The 22,348-nt window shown below is 42.3% G+C and overlaps 1 protein-coding gene across 2 annotated transcripts in view; it reads left to right on the top strand.

Moving 5' to 3' along the window:
• LOC112246216 (integrin alpha-5-like) overlaps window positions 1-22,348 on the top strand; it is a 51,810-nt gene that overhangs the window by 16,194 nt on the left and 13,268 nt on the right. For both annotated transcript variants that reach the window (XM_024414519.2, XM_024414518.2), the window contains exons 3-19: window positions 2,877-2,977; window positions 3,399-3,522; window positions 5,274-5,335; window positions 5,877-5,922; window positions 6,522-6,647; window positions 6,970-7,014; window positions 7,853-7,896; window positions 8,640-8,696; window positions 13,489-13,541; window positions 14,052-14,263; window positions 14,515-14,706; window positions 14,803-14,848; window positions 15,073-15,186; window positions 16,619-16,674; window positions 17,702-17,862; window positions 18,778-18,915; window positions 22,206-22,273. In XM_024414519.2, the coding sequence (XP_024270287.1) occupies window positions 2,877-2,977; window positions 3,399-3,522; window positions 5,274-5,335; window positions 5,877-5,922; window positions 6,522-6,647; window positions 6,970-7,014; window positions 7,853-7,896; window positions 8,640-8,696; window positions 13,489-13,541; window positions 14,052-14,263; window positions 14,515-14,706; window positions 14,803-14,848; window positions 15,073-15,186; window positions 16,619-16,674; window positions 17,702-17,862; window positions 18,778-18,915; window positions 22,206-22,273 (1,645 nt within the window). The remainder of the gene's footprint in view (window positions 1-2,876; window positions 2,978-3,398; window positions 3,523-5,273; window positions 5,336-5,876; window positions 5,923-6,521; window positions 6,648-6,969; window positions 7,015-7,852; window positions 7,897-8,639; window positions 8,697-13,488; window positions 13,542-14,051; window positions 14,264-14,514; window positions 14,707-14,802; window positions 14,849-15,072; window positions 15,187-16,618; window positions 16,675-17,701; window positions 17,863-18,777; window positions 18,916-22,205; window positions 22,274-22,348) is intronic.

The raw sequence follows: 22,348 nt of genomic DNA, 5'->3' as shown, positions 1-22,348 counted from the left end.
AGGTGATTCTAACATATATTGACTCAGGAGGTTGAGTACTTATCTAATCAACAAATTAGTGTTTTATTGTTCATGACTTATCTTACAAATGTTAGACATTTTCTTCCACTTTAACATAACAGGGTATTTTGTGTAGATCTTTGACAAAAAAATGGCAATTAAATATATTTTAATTCCATTTTGTAACACAACAAAATGTGTAAAAAGTCCAGGTGTGTGAATAGTTTCTGAGGCTAATGTATGCTGTAGTCAGACATGAATGCACATAACCTGGATACACACCTTCTCTTGCACGTAAACTGTTTATACATACACAAATACAGACACATGCACTGCTTACAAACCTATCTGTGATCACAAACACATACTGTGTACACAAAAATGTGTGCTGTATACATCCACCGGCTTATATGTACACAAATATACACCCTTATAAGTACATTCTCGAAATTGAAGGAACAGCTGATGTGATAAATTAATTCAGGAATTAAGATGATAGCCGTTTTACACAGACATGCAGGAAGACACACACACACACACACACACACACACACACACTGCCCTGGGCCCTTCCTTTCACGTGCTTGTGCATCGCAACGTTTCCCATGCAGGTCTCTGGGTTCAAAGAGTATAGTGTACTACAGACACAGTCCAGACCCCAGCAGCCAGACAGACATAGGGCAGACCCCAGCAGCCAGACAGACAGACAGATAGACAGACAGACAGACCGACCGACAGGGTAGCGGTACGGGAAGGTTAATGTCACCACTCAAGTCTATGCGTCAGAAAAATGCATCAAACCCATCCTGCCAAGTCTACCGCATCAAATATTTTAACTTCTTAATCTTAAACTTTTTCTTACCTGGGAAGAAGTCTATTGGCCAGGAGTGACTTTCTGAAATCAAATTTAAAAAATTACATGCGCCGAATACAACAGGTATTTCACCTTACAGTGAAATGTTTACTTAACCAACAATGGAATTTTAAGAAAAATACCAAGAAAATTTGTAAAAGTAACAAATAATTAAAGAGCAGCAGTAAAATAACAATAGTGATGCTATACAGGGGGTACCGGTACAGAGTCAATGTGCAGTGGCACCAGTTAGTCGAGGTAATTGAGGTAATATATACAGAGTTATTAAAGTGACTATGCATAGAAAATAACGGGGAGTATCAGCAGCGTAAAAGGGGGGGGGGGTCAATGCAAATAGTCTGGGTAGCCATTTGATGTTTAGGAGTCTTATGGCTTGGGGGTAAAAGCTATTTAGAAGCCTTTTGGACCTAGAGTTGGCGCTCCGATACCGCTTGCCGTGCAGTAGCAGAGAGAACAGTCTATGACTGGGGTGGCTGGAGTCTTTGACAATTTTTAGGGACTTCCTCTGACACCGCCTGGTATAGAGTTCCTGGATGGCAGGAAGCTTGGCCCCGGTGATGTACTGGGCCATATGCACTACCCTCTGTAGTGTCGTGCAGTCGGAGGCCGAGCAGTTGCCATACCAGAGCATCCTGACGGGTTGCATCACTGCCTATCTCTCAACATGACTAAAGTTTGACCTTTCTCATAACCCAGAACCAAGTCTCTCATGTGCTCTCCTAGCCAGCTGCTTGATGTTTTTCCTGTCACAAGAAACTGTTTTACCAGAGCCCCCCCACCCCCTTCATAAAATAGGGATCAGACTATGAAGGACAAATGTTACTACAGTAACAATGCATTCCAAGTCCAGCTGAACGGTTTGATGCTTGCCAATAGCAAGGTGGATGGATTAAGAGTTGAGACTTAGACAGAGTTATAAAAACATGTGGAACCGTGTGACATCAAACAGGGATGACATGAGGGATCATGTTGAGACAAAGTTAACTTACAATAGAAATCACCGTTTCTGAAACTTCTCTTGAGTACCACCAGCCATTCCTTTTTTGTTGTTGCAGTAGTGCCCCTTTTGTATTTGTTGTGTTTATTGGACAGGATAGAGAGAAACAAGTATAGAAGGAGACAGAGTGCTAGAGCGCAGTGGGATGGATTGGAGCCCATGCTGGCAGCGGTAATACACAGTATTAATACACAGTACATGTCCCCAACAGGCAGCGGCTGAGATCGATGGACCACCTCAGCCATTGCATTTATTTCAGTGCAAGGACACCTGATTCAAATGATCAACTAAATGTCATTTGTCACATGCTTAGTAAACAATAACAGTGAAATGCTTACTTACGGTTCCTTTTCCAACAATGTAGAGTTAAAGATTAAACATGAATACAGTGAATAAAAAAAATTACATTTTGAATAAAAATAACATGGCTATATACAGGAAGTAGAACATAACATAGCTATATACAGGAAGTAGAAAATAACATGGCTATATACAGGAAGTAGAAAATAACATGGCTATATACAGGGAGTAGAACATAACATGGCTATATACAGGAAGTAGAAAATAACATGGCTATATACAGGGAGTAGCAGTACCTAGTCGATGTACAGGGGTACAACGTAATAACATGGCTATATACAGGGAGTACCAGTACCTAGTCGATGTACAGGGGTACAACGTAATAACATGGCTATATACAGGGAGAACCAGTACCTAGTCGATGTGCAGGGGTACAACGTAATAACATGGCTATATACAGGGAGAACCAGTACCTAGTCGATGTGCAGGGGTACAACGTAATAACATGGCTATATACAGGAAGTACCAGTAACAAGTTGATCACGCCCCTCATTTGTCAAATCAGGTGTGATAGTCCTGAAATACAGTAAGTGGAACAGTAGGGCTACTTGAGGAAACACTGGTGCAAACTTTAGGCGAGCTATTACAGTGTCATACAAGTACTGCATTACGAATGTAAAGGTGCGTTTCTTTGGCATCTCCCAGGGGATCGCAGTTTCTACGTCAACGACGTTGACGTCCAGGTCGAGTTCAAGTCCCATCAGTGGTTTGGGGCTACGGTGCGTTCCCATGGCAACACTGTCCTGGTAAGATAGGGTACTACATTCTGTGGGATAGAAGGGAATAGGTCATCATATAACTGTCTGTCCTGTTAGAATTGCTCACAGAAATATATATAATTTTATTTGGATTTTGATATCGTTCACAAGTTCTACACACAAGTTCTACCACAGGAGGTTGGTAGCAACTTAATTGGGGAGGACTGGCTCGTGGTAATGGCTGGAGTGGAATGGTATCAAATACATCAAACACATGGTTCAATTCCTTTTGCTCCGTTCCAGCCATTATTGTGAGCCGTCCTCCCCTCAGCAGCCTCCAATGAAGTCGACCATAGCCCCAGTCATAAAAAGCTTTTTACTATGTGTCAGGGATGTGTATCAACATCTGAGAGTTGACAGTTGTGAAGTTTGTGTGTTGTTTTGAACTCCTTTCTTGAATGTCTCCAAGGCTTGTGCCCCAAGATATTACTGGAGAACGGAACACGATGCCCCCTTCTCGGATGCCACAGGAACCTGCTACCTCTCCGTGGACAACCTCAAGACATTTGTGGAGTACGCCCCCTGTCGCACAGGTACAGTACTGCAACAACATCCTTATCCAAAATACTGTACCTGAAGTCAATTGAATGAAGTAGTGACGAAACATGCAGCCACAGATTTGTCTCGTGAGGATGAGGTGCCAAATCCTCACTTTAGATCCAACATTCTTATAAATTGACCACGGTCAATGGGAGATTTGTGTGCTCACAATGTTATGATTGTTACACGGAGCGGAGCAGTTGAACCCAAGAGCAGACTCAGACAAGGAGACTGGGATACGGTAACCAAGGTATTTATTGAAATACAGGGGAAGATGGGGTGCAGGCCAGGGAAAGCTTGGACGGGTTACAGGGAGCCAGGTGCTGAGGCTGGAGCGAGGGGAGTTGGGGCTGGGTAAGCAGGTCCGGAGAGGAATCCAAGGAAACAGTAGAGTGGGGGGGTCCAGGACAGAGTAGCAGGACTGACGAGACGTGGGACTGGAGACAGGGACCAGAGTCAGAGAGGACAGAACTGTAGCGGAAAGGAAAACAGCGTCAGGCAAGGGAAAACAGGCACAACATGAAAGCAGGATCTATGCAGAAACAAACAGCAAAAAACACAGACTGACTGAGCAGAGGTTACGATCTGGCAGCGTAGAAGTGACAGGGCTGAATATTTGTGGAGGTCTTGATTATGGAACAGGTTGCAGGGGGGGGGGATCTGGGGATCTGCTCTGCCTCCTGCACACCTGTCTCCGCCCGCATAATCACAAACACACAGAGATAGAAAGAGGGAGAGAGCACTGGGGGAGTGGTGGCAGGTTAGGGAGACACAGGAGGAACAGTAGAGGGAGTGGCAGGCGCAGATGTAACAATAATATTGCCTAGGGCCAGGTTTCTCATAACGATGGAGCTTAGGCTTCCGAGTGATTTTAAAGATGCGAGGGTTTTAAAGATGCATCTTTCCTACAACCGAGGAAGATAACACGCTTTTCTCAAAACACCATGCAGAGAGAACGTTCGGTAAGGCCGTCATTGGAGCATGTGACGATACTGATAAGACTGAAATAAAGGGAGCGTTGCTCTCTGATCAGCTTCTTCCAATCAAATCTTAACTAAACATTATAATTGTTTCATAATACTGACGACGGATCAGCCCCTAGAGAGATAGTACCACCTACGGCTGCAAATATTGAGGCAGCTTATTCAAATGCTTAGCCAATAAAAATGCACTGAATCACAGAATTGGCACAGCATTGTGCACGTGTTAGGCTACACATCATGAAATATATTAAGACAAATTACAGACCGTAGCAAAATAGAACTCAATTGATTGAAAATTAAATATACTTTAATATGATTGAAATAAGCCTTTAGCATACTGTTCATTTTTTAATGCAGTCATCTCGGTTTTCATTTGTTTTTATCAATTGCAAAGACATTGGCGACTTTGTATTTGTAGTCAACTTCTTGTGAAGTTATCGGTGGTCACAGAGAGATGGATAAATCATGTGATTCTATGTTTAGCGGAGATCTTCTGTGAGTAAAGTGACTTGGGAGGGCAAAAAAGCATCTAACGGCACACTTAGCTGTTCTACGAGTGGTCTGAGGCAGGCTTTAGATTAGAGTTTTTTCAAGTGCAACGTAAATAACAGTGGGAAACAGCTCAGAGTTTTACTGATTCTCCTACGAAAGGTTCTAACGATGAACGTAATCTTAACATGCTTTTGGGAAACTAGGCCCTGGATGGGCCATTTGGGTGGTGGCCTTATCAATGTTTTCTGCATCTCTTCCTTTTACCTTAGAGAGACATGGTCCTGCAGGACAGGGCTACTGTCAGGGTGGGTTCAGTGCTGACTTCACCAAGGTACGTTGAACAGGACAAGGAACAATTCCTTAACAAACAAATTCAAAAGAGATTCTCTTTTAGTTTTTAATGGGGCAAACTCCTTATGTTCTGGGGGGCTGTTCCAGAAAGCAGGATCAGTAAGTTAGAGATTTTTGTATGGGGAGGTAGGGAGCCCCTCCGCACCTCTCTAAAAACCTGTGTGTGTGCTGTGTGTAGGTCTTTTGGAGGGGTTGGGTTAAAAGTGGAAGTACAATTTTGGTTGAATCTTAGCCAGGTAACTGTCCCAGACATTCTGAATTCACCTCCAATTAACTTTCCAGAAATATAGACGTGAAATTGGCATTAAATAATTGACTAAGCAACAAACAACACATATTCAAGTGAAGAAATCAAGACAGACTGCTTATAAGCTGGCTAACTGAATGATCCTGCTTTCTGGAACAGCCCACTGAATGAATACTGTATGTTTAGTCATATAACATGAGACTTACAATGGAGTTTGAAAAGTTGCTTGATACCTAAGGTTCTCATCAGAGTGGTGGTTTTCTGCGTGTTTCAGGATGGGAAGGTTGTTCTCGGAGGACCAGGAAGCTTTTACTGGCAAGGTGAGTGCACTAGTAGATTTATGATAGGATCCTATTGAGACCATATGTGGATTACTATGAACTGGCTCAAGTACAGGATGTAGAGATAGCATACAGTACAGCTTAGAAAACTATACTGGGAATTCACATTTTTATTAGACAGGTACAGTGGAGAGAGACAGGTACAGTGGAAAGAGACGGGAAAAATGACTGCAGTAGGCTACCCTGGGGCGGCAGGGTAGCCTAGTGGTTAGAGCATTGGACTAGTAACCGAAAGGTTACTAGTCCCAAGCTGACAAGGTACAAATCTGTCGTTCTGCCCCTGAACAGGCAGTTAACCCACTGTTCCTAGGCCGTCATTGAAAACAAGAATTTGTTCTTAACTGACTTGCCTAGTTAAATAAAGGTAAAAAAAAGAGCTTTGTATATGTCAGTATAGTGAAAGGGCGGGTTTGGAACTTGCGCAGGCAACGGCCTATTTTTCCCCAAGCGGTGAAGTTATCCCCTACACCATCCACAGGGCCAAACCTCGACAATCATTTTAGTGCAGCTAAAAAACATAGTTCAAAAGTCTTAACCTCTAACCTCTGGCTCTTTTCCCCATCCGTTCCGGCCTACAGGTCAACTAGTCTCAGCCACCACAGAGGAAATCGTCAAGGCCTACTTCCCATCCTACTTCCTGCTCTCTGTTACTGGGCAGATCCAGACTCGGCAGGTGCAGGGGAGCTATGACGACAGCTACCTCGGTTAGTATGGTCCACTTCTTCATAGGATCTACAGTAGCTAGAGGCTGCATCTGACACCCTATTCCCCTCACAGTGCACTGCTTTTGATCAGAGCACTAAGTGGTGGCCTTTCTTGATTTCTCATTGCTCTCACTCTTCTCTCTCTCCTTTCTCTCTCTCTCTTTCTTTCTTTCTCTTGTTCTCTCTCCACCTTTCTTTCTCCCTCATTATCTTTCTTTCTTTCTATCTATCTTTCTTTCTTTCTCTCTCTCCCCCTTTCTCTCTCTTTCTCACTCTTGCTTGCTCTCCCTCTCGCTCTCTCGTTCTCTCACTCTCATTCCAGGTTACTCTGTTGCCGGAGGGGAGTTCAGTGGAGATGATATTGAAGGTGAGTGTCATATTTACAGCGCCAACTTACTTGCTCGAGCATGATTGGGCTTTGGGTTTGCTTACCCCATAGCCCTCTCTAATAGTTAACCATCTAAAGACCCCCTGTGCTCTAATATACTAATGTGCTCTAGTCATTAGAGCGCTAGTCATTAGAGCGTTAGTCATTAGAGCGTTAGTCATTAGAGAGCTAGTCATTAGAGCGCTAGTCATTAGAGCTTTAGTCATGAGAGTGCTAGTCATTAGAGCGTTAGTCATTAGAGAGCTAGTCATTAGAGCGCTAGTCATTAGAGAGCTAGTCATTAGAGAGCGCTAGTCATTAGAGCGCTAGTCATTAGAGAGCTAGTCATTAGAGCGCTAGTCATTAGAGAGCTAGTCATTAGAGCGTGTGAATGTATCAGAGCATAAGATAATAATGTACTTATCACATGTCTTTATAGTCTATTGTAGTAAGTACTTGACAGATAGTATTCTTGAACAGAAGACACGTTTAAAACGAGGCAACTTGACTCTCACTAATATATTTCCCTGAAGCTTATCCAGTTCAGTAACTCACTCAAAGCCACAACAGGAATATTTTCAACACTGACTTATTTTAAAAGAAAAGAAAAACTTGTGGGCTGGGCTTGCCTGTATCACTTAAGTTATTAAGCTTGTACAGTATCATAGATTTCCCATTCACCTGCAACAAACAAGCCTCAGCTTTCCCTATTTTAAACACTGGGTTATTACCAGCAAAGTTTTGACCCTTGTGTATTTGGAAGTGCTTGGACTCAACTGCTCTCTCCAATCTTTTAAACTTATTTTCTTTCTTTCTTTCTCATTTTCTGTCTTTTCAGACTTCATCACCGGAGTTCCCAAAGGACAAATGCTGCATGGTTTAGTAAGGAGTCCTCACATATTTATACATCATCATTCATTCTAGATGAAAGTTAACGAGGGTTAACATAATAAGGATGACATTGGGGTGACATAGAACAGGAGTCGGCAATAGGCGGCTCACGGACCAAAACCGGCCTGTGAGTGATTTCTTTTGGGCCGCCCAAAGATTGCATTCAAATATATTTTGGTTTTTGATCAAATAAGACAGTTAAAAAATGTAATTCGGGAAATCTGTTCCCAAGTATTCCTACAAATAAAAAGAGAGACACACAGTATGTAATCATGTCTCAATGTAATCAAGGTATGAAATGATTGTATTTGAAAATAACAATCTCTTTTTGGGTTTACTTGTGGTCAATGTGCAGTGTACAAATTATTATGATTATGTTCCTGCCCCCTAACCATCCGCTCGGACAAAAATCGTCCCGTGGCTGAATCTAGTTGCCTACCCCTGACATAGATGTAACGTATGTTACTGTAGAGAGAAAAAAGGGAGTGAGAGGATGCCAAAATATAAACAGGGGGAATATCCATAGAAAGATACAGTAAAATCTTTCCATTTGGTTACATTCACATCCACTGCAGGAAGTGTATTAATAGGGAGATTTAAAGAGATAAATATATTGAATGTAGATAAACAAGCATGAAATGCATACATGTCATAAATGGACAGTCATTTTGTTGATGGTCCTACTACAATCATGGTTGATAACTGAAGGTCTTTTACTAACTTTCTCAATGCAGGTGTCATTACTCAATGGGACAGATCTGAAATCCATGCTGAACCTAACTGGAGAACAGGTTGGTGCACATCTGCTTAACAGCAAGGGGGCTAGACTATACTGTACTTTTGGCTCCTCTGTTTTGATATGTGGGTATATATAGGGGGGCTGAAGGAATTTGCCCCCAGGAGATGGAGCCTGATCCCTGGGTTAGAGGTGAGCCCACGTACACCTATGTGTTCCATATGTTCTGATTGAATCAGAAACAGAGGCAGAAACAGCAGACACACACACACACACACACACACATACCCACACACAAAGTGTAATGGCTACATACTGACTCAGGATTTTGTGTTGCTAACTGAGGGGGTGGGGAGCTTGTTTATACCAACACGCCATTGTTGTGCCAAAGGGTCTGGATTCCTCATTCGCTAAGTTGGTTTTTGGATTGAGTGACATGGTTGTTTTTATACTCTCATAGTCTTCTAAATTCTCCATGGTTGATAAACGAGACCCCATACTATTGTACACATGTATGTGTGCTTAGTGTTTGTGTGTGTGTTTTTTTTTGTTCTTGATTTTGTGTGTGTGTGTGTGTGTGTGTGTGTGTGTGTGTGTGTGTGTGTGTGTGTGTGTGTGTGTGTGTGTGTGTGTGTGTGTGTGTGTGTGTGTGTGTGTGTGTGTGTGTGTGTGTGTGTGTGTGTGTGTGTGTTTTGTGTGTCTACGGGTCCGCCAGCGTTGTGGAAGCTACTCTGAAAATGCATTTGACCCAGCTACCAATTTACTTGACACTGAAACAAGTTTAAGCTACACTAAAGCTACCCTTAAGAAAAATATAATTTACTTACTTATACAGTTCATTTGAAAAAGTAGTTCACTACATCCAAACTACTTGGTGAAGAATTATCATATCTAAATCTGAAATGTCATAGACTACAAATTACAAGAACAGATCTGGAGTCAGATGTTAACAGAATGTGTAATTTAGCCTATTAAACACAAAAACTAAGTATCAAGTGAGAATTAGGCAGGTCTGATGCTGAAACAGAAAGGAAATGAAAGGAAATTACAACATGTAGTTCACTGCTCCCCAACACTGGTTTCTGCATGTGCGCATGTTGGCGCGTAGGCTGTTACTTTCAATGGAAAGCTTTGGGTTCAGGGTTCTGGGCATAAGAAATACCACATGCTGTGTAAACTGCTAACTGACTGCTAACTGCTTACTTCATAGGAAGAATGATCTGAAATAAACTCCTGGCTGGATTTGACTTGACGGTGTCTTTAGGTTGACTGCTCTCAACATGAGTGCTTGGACTGCACCGTCAGACTCGGCTGCGGAAACAAAGAAATACAAATAAATAGTTGTATCTGCTTACCTAAGAGCCCCAGGACATTTGAGTCTGTAGTTCAATGTTTGAAGGTTGTGTTAGATTTGGGTCTGCAGCTCAATGTCTTGACGGTTGTGTTAGATTTGGATCTGCAGCTCAATGTCTTGATGGTTGTGTTAGATTTGGGTCTCCAGCTCAATGTCTTGATGGTTGTGTTAGATTTGGGTCTGCAGCTCAATGTCTTGATGGTTGTGTTAGATTTGGGTCTGCAGCTCAATGTCTTGATGGTTGTGTTAGATTTGAGTCTGAAGCTCAATGTCTTGATGGTTGTGTTAGATTTGGGTCTGTAGCTCAATGTCTTGATGATTGTTAGATTTGGGTCTGTAGCTCAATGTCTTGATGGTTGTGTTAGATTTGAGTCCGTAGCTCTATGTCTTTACGGTTGTGTTAGATTTGAGTCTGCAGCTCTATGTCTTTATGGTTGTGTTAGATTTGGTTCTGCTCTCCACATGAGTGCTTGGACTGCACCGTCAGACTCAGCTGCAGAAACAAAGAAATAAAAAGAAAGAGGCCAAGAAAAAAATGGTTGTATCTGCTTACCCAAGAGCCCCAGGAGATTTGGGTCTGAAGCTCAATGTCTTGACGGTTGTGTTAGATTTGGGTCTGTAGCTCAATGTGTTGACGGTTGTGTTAGATTTGGGTGTATAGCTCAATGTCTTGATGGTTGTGTTAGATTTGGGTCTGAAGCTCAATGTCTTGACGGTTGTGTTAGATTTGGGTCTGTGGCTCAATGTGTTGACGGTTGTGTTAGATTTGGGTGTGTAGCTCAATGTCTTGATGGTTGTGTTAGATTTTGATGCGGTTTAGTGTTTTAGTTTGCGGACCCACTCCAAACAAAAGAAAAGACTGCCTGCATGGGTACTAGACTGTTTTCTACATTACATAGTTTCCCAGCCAAGCCAATGACACGTAGGCTACAGTGGAAACACAAGAAATCAGCCATTAGCTGTTTAAAGAATGGCGGTAGCCAAGAGTCAAGACACATACTTCAGTGCTTTTGGCCGTTCAGTATATTATGGCACCTCAATCACTTTGTTATTGAGATGTACAGTATACAGTATGTCTCCATACCATACATTTACATGACTCAATACAAGTAGCAATATCATGAACTTAATCTTGCTGCCTCATGTTGCTTAGAGTATACTGCATGGATGTTGGTTAGAGTATACTGCAGGGATGTTGGTTAGAGTATACTGCAGGGATGTTGGTTAGAGTATACTGCCTCATGTTGGTTAGAGTATACTGCATGGATGTTGGTTAGAGTATACTGCATGGATGTTGGTTAGAGTATACTGCAGGGATGTTGGTTAGAGTATACTGCCTCATGTTGGTTAGAGTATACTGCATGGATGTTGGTTAGAGTATACTGCATGGATGTTGGTTAGAGTATACTGCAGGGATGTTGGTTAGAGTATACTGCCTCATGTTGGTTAGAGTATACTGCAGGGATGTTGGTTAGAGTATACTGCAGGGATGTTGGTTAGAGTATACTGCCTCATGTTGGTTAGAGTATACTGCAGGGATGTTGGTTAGAGTATACTGCCTCATGTTGGTTAGAGTATACTGCAGGGATGTTGGTTAGAGTATACTGCCTCATGTTGGTTAGAGTATACTGCAGGGATGTTGGTTAGAGTATACTGCAGGAATGTTGGTTAGAGTATACTGCAGGGATGTTGGTTAGAGTATACTGCCTCATGTTGGTTAGAGTATACTGCAGGGATGTTGGTTAGAGTATACTGCAGGGATGTTGGTTAGAGTATACTGCCTCATGTTGGTTAGAGTATACTGCAGGGATGTTGGTTAGAGTATACTGCCTCATGTTGGTTAGAGTATACTGCAGGGATGTTGGTTAGAGTATACTGCCTCATGTTGGTTAGAGTATACTGCAGGGATGTTGGTTAGAGTATACTGCAGGGATGTTGGTTAGAGTATACTGCAGGGATATTGGTTAGAGTATACTGCCTCATGTTGGTTAGAGTATACTGCCTCATGTTGGTTAGAGTATACTGCAGGGATGTTGGTTAGAGTATACTGCAGGGATGTTGGTTAGAGTATACTGCCTCATGTTGGTTAGAGTATACTGCAGGGATGTTGGTTAGAGTATACTGCCTCATGTTGGTTAGAGTATACTGCAGGGATGTTGGTTAGAGTATACTGCCTCATGTTGGTTAGAGTATACTGCAGGGATGTTGGTTAGAGTATACTGCAGGGATGTTGGTTAGAGTATACTGCCTCATGTTGGTTAGAGTATACTGCCTCATGTTGGTTAGAGTATACTGCCTCATGTTGGTTAGAGTATACTGCAGGGATGTTGGTTAGAGTATACTGCAAGGATGTTGGTTAGAACATACCGCCTCATGTTGGTTAGAGTATACTGCAGGGATGTTGGTTAGAGTATACTGCAGGGATGTTGGTTAGAGTATACTGCCTCATGTTGGTTAGGGTATACTGCAGGGATGTTGGTTATACTGCCTCATGTTGGTTATACTGCCTCATGTTGGTTAGAGTATACTGCAGGGATGTTGGTTAGAGTATACTGCAGGGATGTTGGTTGGTTAGAGTATACTGCCTCATGTTGGTTAGAGTATACTGCAGGGATGTTGGTTAGAGTATACTGCAAGGATGTTGGTTAGAACATACCGCCTCATGTTGGTTAGAGTATACTGCAGGGATGTTGGTTAGAGTATACTGCAGGGATGTTGGTTAGAGTATACTGCCTCATGTTGGTTAGGGTATACTGCAGGGATGTTGGTTAGAGTATACTGCAGGGATGTTGGTTTGAGTATACTGCAAGGATGTTGGTTAGAACATACCGCCTCATGTTGGTTAGAGTATACTGCCGCATGTTGGTTAGAATATACTGCCGCATGTTGGTTAGAATATACTGCCGCATGTTGGTTAGAATATACTGCCGCATGTCGGTTAGAGTCTACTGCAGGGATGTTGGTTAGAGTATACTACAGATAATTATTTGGGTAGCCCAGACTTAAGGTAGCTCTGAACGACATAGACAACGTGCAAGATGGGGTTCTTCTCTCAGAGGAAAATAGCTGTAAAATTAAACTCTTGACAATAGTCCGTCATTTACGGCATAATATAAAATCGTCAAAGATAACAACGCTGATTGACCCATCCTCTCTCTATCTCTCGCTGAGATACCTATAGCAGCTTGAGTTCCCCGCCTCCTCCAAACTCTTAACTATCCTCTTCTACCTCTCATGTAGCTTACAGAAGCTCTGGTACTGAGCTTAGAGAATACAGAGAGGAGAGAGGATGGCTTCTGGGGTGAGGGGATATGAGAGAGGGGGAGGGAGAGAGAGACAAATAAAAATAGAGACGAATAGAGAGAGGAAAGCTTCTTGGTAGAGGGGATATTTGAGAGAAAATGATCAAAAGAGAGAATGAAGGAGAAAGAAAGAGATACTATGCCCCACGGTGTGATGACAGGCTAACTCTGTCTGCTCTAATGTCTTCCAGATGGGTTCCTATTTCGGCTACGCAGTGGCAGCCACCGACATCAACAACGATGGGTAAGTGAGTTAGCGGATGGAGAGAAGGAGGGAAAGATGAAGAGAAGGAAGGAAAGAGAGAGCTGAAGAGAGAGAGAGAGAGAAAGAGAGAAAGAGAGACTAAGTGAGCAAAGAGAAGGTAGGTATGACAAGAGAGAGAGAGAGAGAGAGAGAGTATTTCTGAAGTTCTCATGGTCATGCATTTCCTCACTCTCTCATTTCCTCACTCTCTCATGAGTCATAAAAATTCCTTGTCATACAGTAGCTACTCCTACACTTCAGGTTCTCCATTGGCCACTCTCACATCCACTCTCCTATTAAAATGATAGTCAGGAGACTCAGGAAGACTCACCAGAGAGGGATAGGACACTCTCCTATTAGAATGATAGTCAGGAGACTCAGGAAGAGTCACCATACAATGTAAATCTCCAACATCATCCTTCACACTAATAAACATTGACTCAACTTTAGAGGCCTTGGATTGGACCTAAAGTAATCTTATCCCCCCCGCCCCCCTCTCCCTGGCCTTAGTCTGGATGACCTGGTGGTGGGCGCTCCCATGTTCATGCAGAGGGGGTCTGATGGACTGCGTTGGGAGGAGGTGGGCCGTGTCTATGTGTACCTACAGCAGCGTCCCTTGTTGTTTGAGCCCAGCCTGCCCCCCTTGGGAGGTAGTCAGGCCTTCGGGAGGTTCGGAAGCTCCCTGGCCCCGCTGGGAGACCTCAACCAGGACGGCTTCAACGGTGAGCACTCTGGAAAAGCTTGGGTCATATTCATTAAGGAACACTGTAGCAAAATGTTTTGCAAAGGAAAACGAAATTGATCATTTGTTATTGGACAAGTTAAGATAGTCCCTCCCTTTTTTTTGGTCAGTTTTTCCCCCGTTTGGTGTCTACGGGGTTCTGATCTTTCATGCAAGAACATAACGAAGCTCAGGCCAGAGGGAGTGGGGATTAGCCATTATGAGGTTGCATAACTTTGTTGATTATCTTAGATATTGCAATTGGCTGTCCCTTTGGAGGAGACGACCAACAGGGATTGGTCCTCATCTATAACGGGCATGCCAGTGGGCTGAAGAACACACCCACTCAGGCTCTAGCTGGCCAATGGGCCTCTGGCACCTTTCCTGCCAGTTTTGGCTATGCCCTCCGCGGAGAGAAAGATCTGGACCAGAATGGGTACCCAGGTAAAATTTGTTAGTCCAATTGTTCAGTTTGTTTTTAATTGTTTTGCCTTTTACAATTTCTTATTAGTGTTTAATATTGGTGTCATCTTTGTACAGATCTCATCGTAGGTGCTTTTGGGGCTGACAAGGCTGTTCTGTACAGGTATGTGCTCTCACCAGAACTTGATTGGCTCATTGTGCTTGCAAATAAGCTAGCTGACCAGCCCTTTATTTGTATTTTATTTGTTCAATTAAACATGTATAATAGGTCTGAAAATATTGTTTTATATGTGATCTTTATGTAATTTGAATTACAATTTTGTATTGGAATCAAAGATTTTAATCGAGGTAATCACGTCTTCCAATTGGTTGGTATTTTTCTATCAGGGCTCGGCCTATTGTCAACGCCAGTGCTTCTCTTACTGTGCAACCTACCATGATCAACTCAGAGGAGAAGAGTTGTATGGTGTCCAATGGGAACAAGACTATCTCTGTGTCTTGGTGCGTTGATACATTTTTTTTCCTTTTCAAAAGAATCTGATTGGTTGAAACACTGCTGATATTCCATCAGTTAACTGAGGCAGCTAGATCTTTGTGATGTATTAGACAGGCAGACAGACAGACATCAACAGAGAAACTGTATAGATTGTGACAGACAGACAGACGGACGGACGGACGGACGGACATCCATCCATCCATCCATCCATCCATCCATCCATCCATCAATCAACAGGAAGACTGTATTTGTATTTATTATGGATCTCCATTAGTTCCTGCCAAGGCAGCAGCTACTCTTCCTGGGATCCAGCAACATTAAGGCAGTTTATACAATTTTAAAAACATGACAATACATTCACAGATTTCACAACACACATGTCAAATGTACTGTAGTCTAAAGCTGTCATGTTTCTGGCCACCAGGTTTATTGAGTAGGAAGTCACTATAGCCTCACTCAGACCAACCTTGCTAAGAGGGATAATGTCTTCAGCAACAATATCAATTCAAATAGATGTGAATGTGTTCCAGCATTGACCCAACACTGAGTCCAAGACCTATTATATAGTACATTTTCCACTCTAAAACCATGTCAATGGACAAAATGTCTGGCATTCACCACTTGAGAATGTCAAATGACACCATGCTTGACAAGCTTGTCCAGTCTTCGTTCCAGTATGAGTGTTTGAGGACAGTCTATATTCTGAGCCCAAGCAAAGGGAACTTCACCACTTTTAGTCTCACTGAAATTAAAGCCTAGTGGCTGTTATCTTGATATCTGCTGTTAGTACCACACAAGTTGCTTGTTGTTTGTGTCTTCTTGATTAACGCTTATGTTGCTGGGAGCCTTGGGAAGGCTGAGGGAGGAGTAGAGGTGGGATGGACAGTGGAAAGGGTGGAGCGGGTTGCCATTCACTTTGAATGACATGTTATTTGGAACATCGGCCTCGGATACAGCATGCATGAGATGACACACCCACACACACATTTACCATTGCGGAGGCAGATGACCATTGACCACACACATACACACACATGTACAGATTTTAGCACATGGATTCTGTATATGCACACACTCTAAAATAATCAAACGCACACACTTTTTTTACCTCCCCTTGTAAAGTTTGAGCAATTTGTTTTAGGTTGATTTGGGCTTCAGTTCTGTGCAAAGATTGAATGTATTTACATTCAGTGGGTTAGCATGTAGCCTAGCAGATCTGTTTGTGCTCTTCCCCAGGCTATTTAGCACGAGACTTGTGAGACTTGTGAGAGATTTCTTACATAAAACATTTTTGTGACCAAATGTTTTTTATTAATTTTCTCGTTGGCGGAGGTAGAGATATTATATACTGTTATATACCACCAAATGTTTTCGAGCTCTACATGGATCTACTTAATACATGTAAATACTGTCTCTCTGTCTTCACTCTCTCTCCAGTGTCAACCTCAGTTTCTGCCTCTCGGCCAATGGGAAGCACCTCCCTGCTGATCTAGGTGAGCCCAGTGTTTTCTGTTTTGTTTACAAGGGATACAGCTTTTGTCAAAATTGACTTTTCGTAGCAGGTTTAGGGGAACTTACAGAGCAGGTTAGGATAATTAGCTCAGCAGGTTAGGATAATTAGGTTAAGGTTAGGAAAGGGTTAGGGGTAGCTAAAATGTAAGAAAACTAAAAAACTTTTGATGTCAATTTGACAAAAGCTGTATTGCATCTAGACATGACTAGTGTTTTCTTTTGTAAGTAAGGACTCCACACAGCTGTTCCCTATTATCTTCCTTGGTGTGGCTGCAAATATGCCTGAACTCACTGTGGTCAATTTAGCAGTTAAGATTAAGATGAAAGGACAATCGAGTAAGTACAGGGGAAACATTGCGAGGTTTGTGTGTGCGTGTGTGTTTATGTGTGTGGGTGTGTGATTGTGTTTGTGTCTGCACTTAGGAATGGGTATTTGCAATTGTGTGTGTGTGTGTGTGTATATTGTGTTAGTGTATGCATAGTAACAGTGTATGTAATTGCTTTAGTTAGCCAGCAGCATACCACCCTGCATCCCACTGCTGGCTTGGCTCTGATGCTAAGCAGAGTTAGTCCTGGCCAGTCCCTGGATGGGAAACCAGACGCTGCTGGAAGTGGTATTGGAGTGCCAGTAGGAAGCACTATTTTCTCTGTATATCCCAGATATACATTGCCCTGTGTAGGGTGCCGTCTTTCAGATGGATTGTTAAACGGGTGTCCTGACTCTCTGTGGTCACTAAAGATCCTATGCCACGTATCATAAAAGTAGGGGTGTTAACCCTAGTGTCCTGGCTAAATTCCCAATCTGGCCCTCATACCATCACAGTCACCTAATCATCCCCAGCTTCCAATTAGCTCAGTCATCCCCTCTCCTCTTCCCTGTAACTATTCCACAGGTTGTTGCTATAAATGAGAATGTGTTCTCACTCAACTTACCTGGTTAAATAAACAGTATGTTATAAGGGGTTTGTTTTTGTGACATGTTCTATTGTGTGTGTGTATGTTGTGCAGTTTTTATGGTGGAGGTGCAGTTGGACCATCTGGAGCAGAAACAGAGAGAGTCATCAGTGAGGAGAACTCTGTTCTTAGATAGCCATCAGCCCAGCCTGCTGGAGACCATCACCATGGCCAACGGAGGACCAACGTGTCACGACACCCGCATCTACCTGCGCGTTAGTCACTTCGAACTTCAAACACTCAGAGAGATGTTGCTGTTAAACTGCATGAGTTTATAATGCATGCTTGTCATGAGCATGTTTGACCCCTTTTTATAATGTCTAATAATCATCTCATAATAATAGACTAAATAGCAATCATTTGAAATGCTGATTGATACATAAAGAGACTTATAAGCCTTGTTATTAAGCATTATACCTGCCGGCTTTAAGTAAAATGTTACCGAGTTATTCAAAGACATGTTGAGAAAATCCCAGATTATAAAAACAACATTGATCCAATGAACTGTGGGTCTTCCCGACCAATCTCTCTGGACCAAAAGTTTGCACAAAAATGTTGGCTAGTTTCTTTGAATCCAGCCTTCAAAACACCAGTAACTTGAAACAGGCTGAAACATTTAATGCTACATTTGACAGTTAATCTGTTTTTGATTATAGTTTCAATAGGACTGAAAGTGAAAATGTTCCCTTGCGCTGTACATTTAGACAGATCTATAACATTATATTTACTACAACATACATTTAGACAGATCTATAACATTATATTCACTACAATGTACATTTAGACAGATCTATAACATTATATTTACTACAATGTACATTTAGACAGATCTATAACATTATATTTACTACAATGTACATTTAGACAGATCTATAACATTATATTTACTACATTGTACATTTAGACAGATCTATAACATTATATTTACTACAACGTACATTTAGACAGATCTATAACATTATATTTACTACAATGTACATTTAAATCTAGAGTCTCAGCCAGTTTACAATAAGTAAAGTAAAAATTCAAGTTCAACACACCATGAAGAAAGGTCAGTGTAAGGTCAGATTCACTTCCTCTTGAGTGTGTCGGTGATGCCTTTTGACCTTCTTTCCTCATGTGTGTTGTAGAGTGAAGGGGAGTTTCGGGATAAACTGTCCCCCATTTACATCACCCTCAACTTTAGCCTGGATCCTCTCGCTCAACTGGACCTCCATGGCCTAAAACCCATTCTAAACTACCAGACAACACATATTATAAAGCAGAAGGTATGTACTAACTATGTTATTCAATTAGGAACATTTGCAATTTCAGTTGTTATCCTGAATTGACTGAATCGAACTGGACTTGACCCCAACCATGCCAGACATCACACCTTGTAGAGCAGAGTACAATATCTGGTCACATTTACCAGACCACATAGCTAAGTTTTAGAGCAGGTGCACTACGTATACCCATACTGAAACTCTAGAATACACAACCTAGAGGGATCGTGGTCAATTTGCAATGTACAAATTATTAGCATTATTTTCCGGCATTCGCTCCGACAAAAATCAGCACGAGGCTGAATCTAGTTGCCTAACCCCGCTATAGACGGCAGACTATGAACATAGTGCATACACAATTTAGTTATTGTACCAGACTTCATGACTTAACCACAAACACACAATGTGCACCTTATCTACTCCCCCCGGTATTTACATTTTGTACCAGGAAGTAGAAAGGGATAAGGTCAGAAGTGTCCATTTTGAAATAGATTTCATATGGAGGACCCCTCAGTAGTGCTGGTCCCCATATGGCTAAAGGTTGGGGGTTAGTCCTTATATACTAGGCACTGAATTACAATATGTTATAGCCATAGAGTTAGATAGATGGCACACTTGCTACAAAGCCTTTTTTACTCTACTTTAGAATAGATGAAAACCTTCAATGGCACTGCCCATGCTGTCACATAAGCGATAAGGACAAATAACGGGGGTAGCCTTTCCGAATTGAGAGTAGAATCGTCAGGGGTGTGAGGGTGGGTGTCACGGCTATGCGAAAAAAACAGAGGGAGAACTGACGGCTCTTTCTGGGTGGGGCGCTGAGGCTAGCCATCTGGTTGTGGTTTGTTTATGTATGTTGCCAGTGGTCTCCGCCATGTCGAGAGCCCGGCAAGGCAGACTTGGAGCACGTGTGTGTGTTTATATGTGTGTTTTTATATATATGTGTGTGTGTGTGCTCCAAGCCTCTCACTATTGGCAGAGAAACCAATACAACCTAGAGTAGAGAGAACAGCTTTTGGGAACAACTTGAACTTTCCATGCTCATGTTATTACACTGAAACATTTAGCACTCTCTCTCTCTCTCTTCCTCTTCCACTTCTAAACTTGTCAAAACATGAATAAAGTTTCTTCCTCTTCTTAACGCCCTTTTTGTCCCATGGAGAGTGGGTGATGGGAAGATGGAGGATGACAGAGAGTGAGTGAGTGAGTGAGTGGGGGAGGAGAGCCTTTGGTGATTGTGTGACCATTACCAGACCCATGCTTTCCTCTGTCTTGTGATGTTGTGTTGACTGACCGATTACCACATGGACTTGCATGAACGATAACATTGGAGGCTTTAAATTAGTAATCTCCATGGAGACGGAGTGAGTGATCGCCATGCCGACCCCGCACTGTCGTAGCATTCCTTTGGGGTTCTAATGTTTGCCACATGTTGCTGCTGGGATGGATGGGCTGGTAGTGTAACAATGGGTTCACAGTACACAGTTGCAATGTTGTAGGAGACTGAGAGAAAAAGGACTAGGAAAGAGAGAGAGACAGAGTGCTTTCCCTTTTCCTGCTATTCCTTCCTTTCCTCATGTTGCAGTATGTCTACCTTTCTTGAACATCATTGCTCTCCTCATAACCACGAAAACAAAACACTCCTTCCGTTCATTCTCCCCTTCTCTCATTTGATTTCCCTTTTTCGTCCTTCACTTCTCCCCTTCATTCCCTCATTTAGGAGGTTATTCATAAATCTTCATTGCCGTGGTAAATGTACCAGCAGTTGTTCAAAACAAATTCATAATTTGGTCTAAAAATTAGATCTGATCTTCATCTAAGTCACAACAATAGACAAACACAGTCTGCTTAAACAAATTATTGTATTTTTCTTGTCTATATTGAATACATAATTTAAACATTCACAGTGTAGGTTGGAAAAAGTATGTGAACCCCTAGGCTAATGACTTTTCCAAAAGCTAATTTGAGTCAGGAGTCAGCTAACCTGGAGTACAATCATTGAGACGAGATTGGATATGTTGGTTAGAGCTGCCCTGTCCTATAAAAAATACTCACAAAATGTGAGTTTGCTATTCACAAGAAGCATTGCCTGATGTGAGCCATGCCTTGAACAAAAGAGATCTCAGAAGACCCCAGATTAAGAAGTGTTGACTTGCATAAAGCTGAAAAGGTTTACAAAAGTATCTCTAAAAGCCTTGATGTTCATCAGTCCACGGTAAGACACATTTTCTGTAAATGGAGAAAGTTCAGCACAGTTGCTACTCTCCCTAGGAGTGGCCGTCCTGCAAAGATGACTGCAAGAGCACAGCGCAGAATGCTAATTGAGGTTAAGAAGAATCCTAGAGTGTCAGCTAAAGACTTACAGAAATCTCTGGAACACGCTAACATCTCTGTTGACGAGTCTACGATATGTAAAACACTAAACAAGAATGGTGTTCAGGGGAGGACACTACAGAAGAAGCCACTGCTGTCCAAAAAAAAACATTGTTGCACATCTGAAGTTCGCAAAAGTGCATGTCCCACAGCGCTACTGGAAAAATATTCTATGGACAAATGATACTAAAGTTCAGTTGTTTGGAAGGAAGGAACATGGAACACTGTGTGAAGAAAAAAAGGCACAGCACACCAACATCAAAACCTCATCCCAACTGTAAAGTCTGGTGAAGGGAGCATCACGGTTTGGAGCTGCTTTGCTGCTATCATCGACGGAAAAATGAATTCCCCAGTTTATCAAGACATTTTGCAGGAGAATGTAAGGCTATCTGTCCCCCATTTGAAGCTCAACAGAAGTTGGGTGATGCAACAGGACAATGAACCAAAACACAGAAGTAAATCAACAACAGAATGGCTTCAACAGAAGAAAATACGCCTTCTGGAGTCGTCCAGTCAGAGTCCTGACCTCAACCCGACTGAGATGCTGTGGCATGACCTCAAGAGAGCGGCTCACAGACATCCCAAGAATATTCCTGAACTGACACAGTTTTGTAAAGACAAATGGTCCAAAACTCCTCCTGACCGTTGAGGTCTGATCCTCAACTACAGAAAACATTTGGTTGAGGTTATTGCTGCCAGAGGGTCAACCAGTTTATTAAATCCAAGGGTTCACATACCTTTCCCACCCTGCACTGTGAACGTTTACACGGTGTGTTCAATAAAGACATGAAAACATATAATTGTTTGTGTGTTATTAGTTTAGGCAGACTGTGTTTGTCTATTGTTGTGACTTAGATGACGATCAGATCACATTTTTTCTTTGAAAAATCTAAATCTCTCTCCATCCCTCTGTTCTGCAGGCCCAAATTCAGCTGGACTGTGGGGAGGACAACATCTGTGTTCCTGACCTCAAACTGGCCGTTTATGGGTGAGCTGAAGTCCCCTCTCCGTTACCTGAGACCAGGGCATTACACCGGAATGGCCTCCTACTCCTCTCTCCCTC

This window comes from Oncorhynchus tshawytscha, linkage group LG07, assembly GCF_018296145.1.
Source record: "Oncorhynchus tshawytscha isolate Ot180627B linkage group LG07, Otsh_v2.0, whole genome shotgun sequence".
In the NCBI taxonomy this organism is placed as follows: domain Eukaryota; kingdom Metazoa; phylum Chordata; class Actinopteri; order Salmoniformes; family Salmonidae; genus Oncorhynchus; species Oncorhynchus tshawytscha.
Note: the sequence above shows the minus strand (reverse complement) of the source record. Positions and strands in the feature narration are given on the sequence as shown.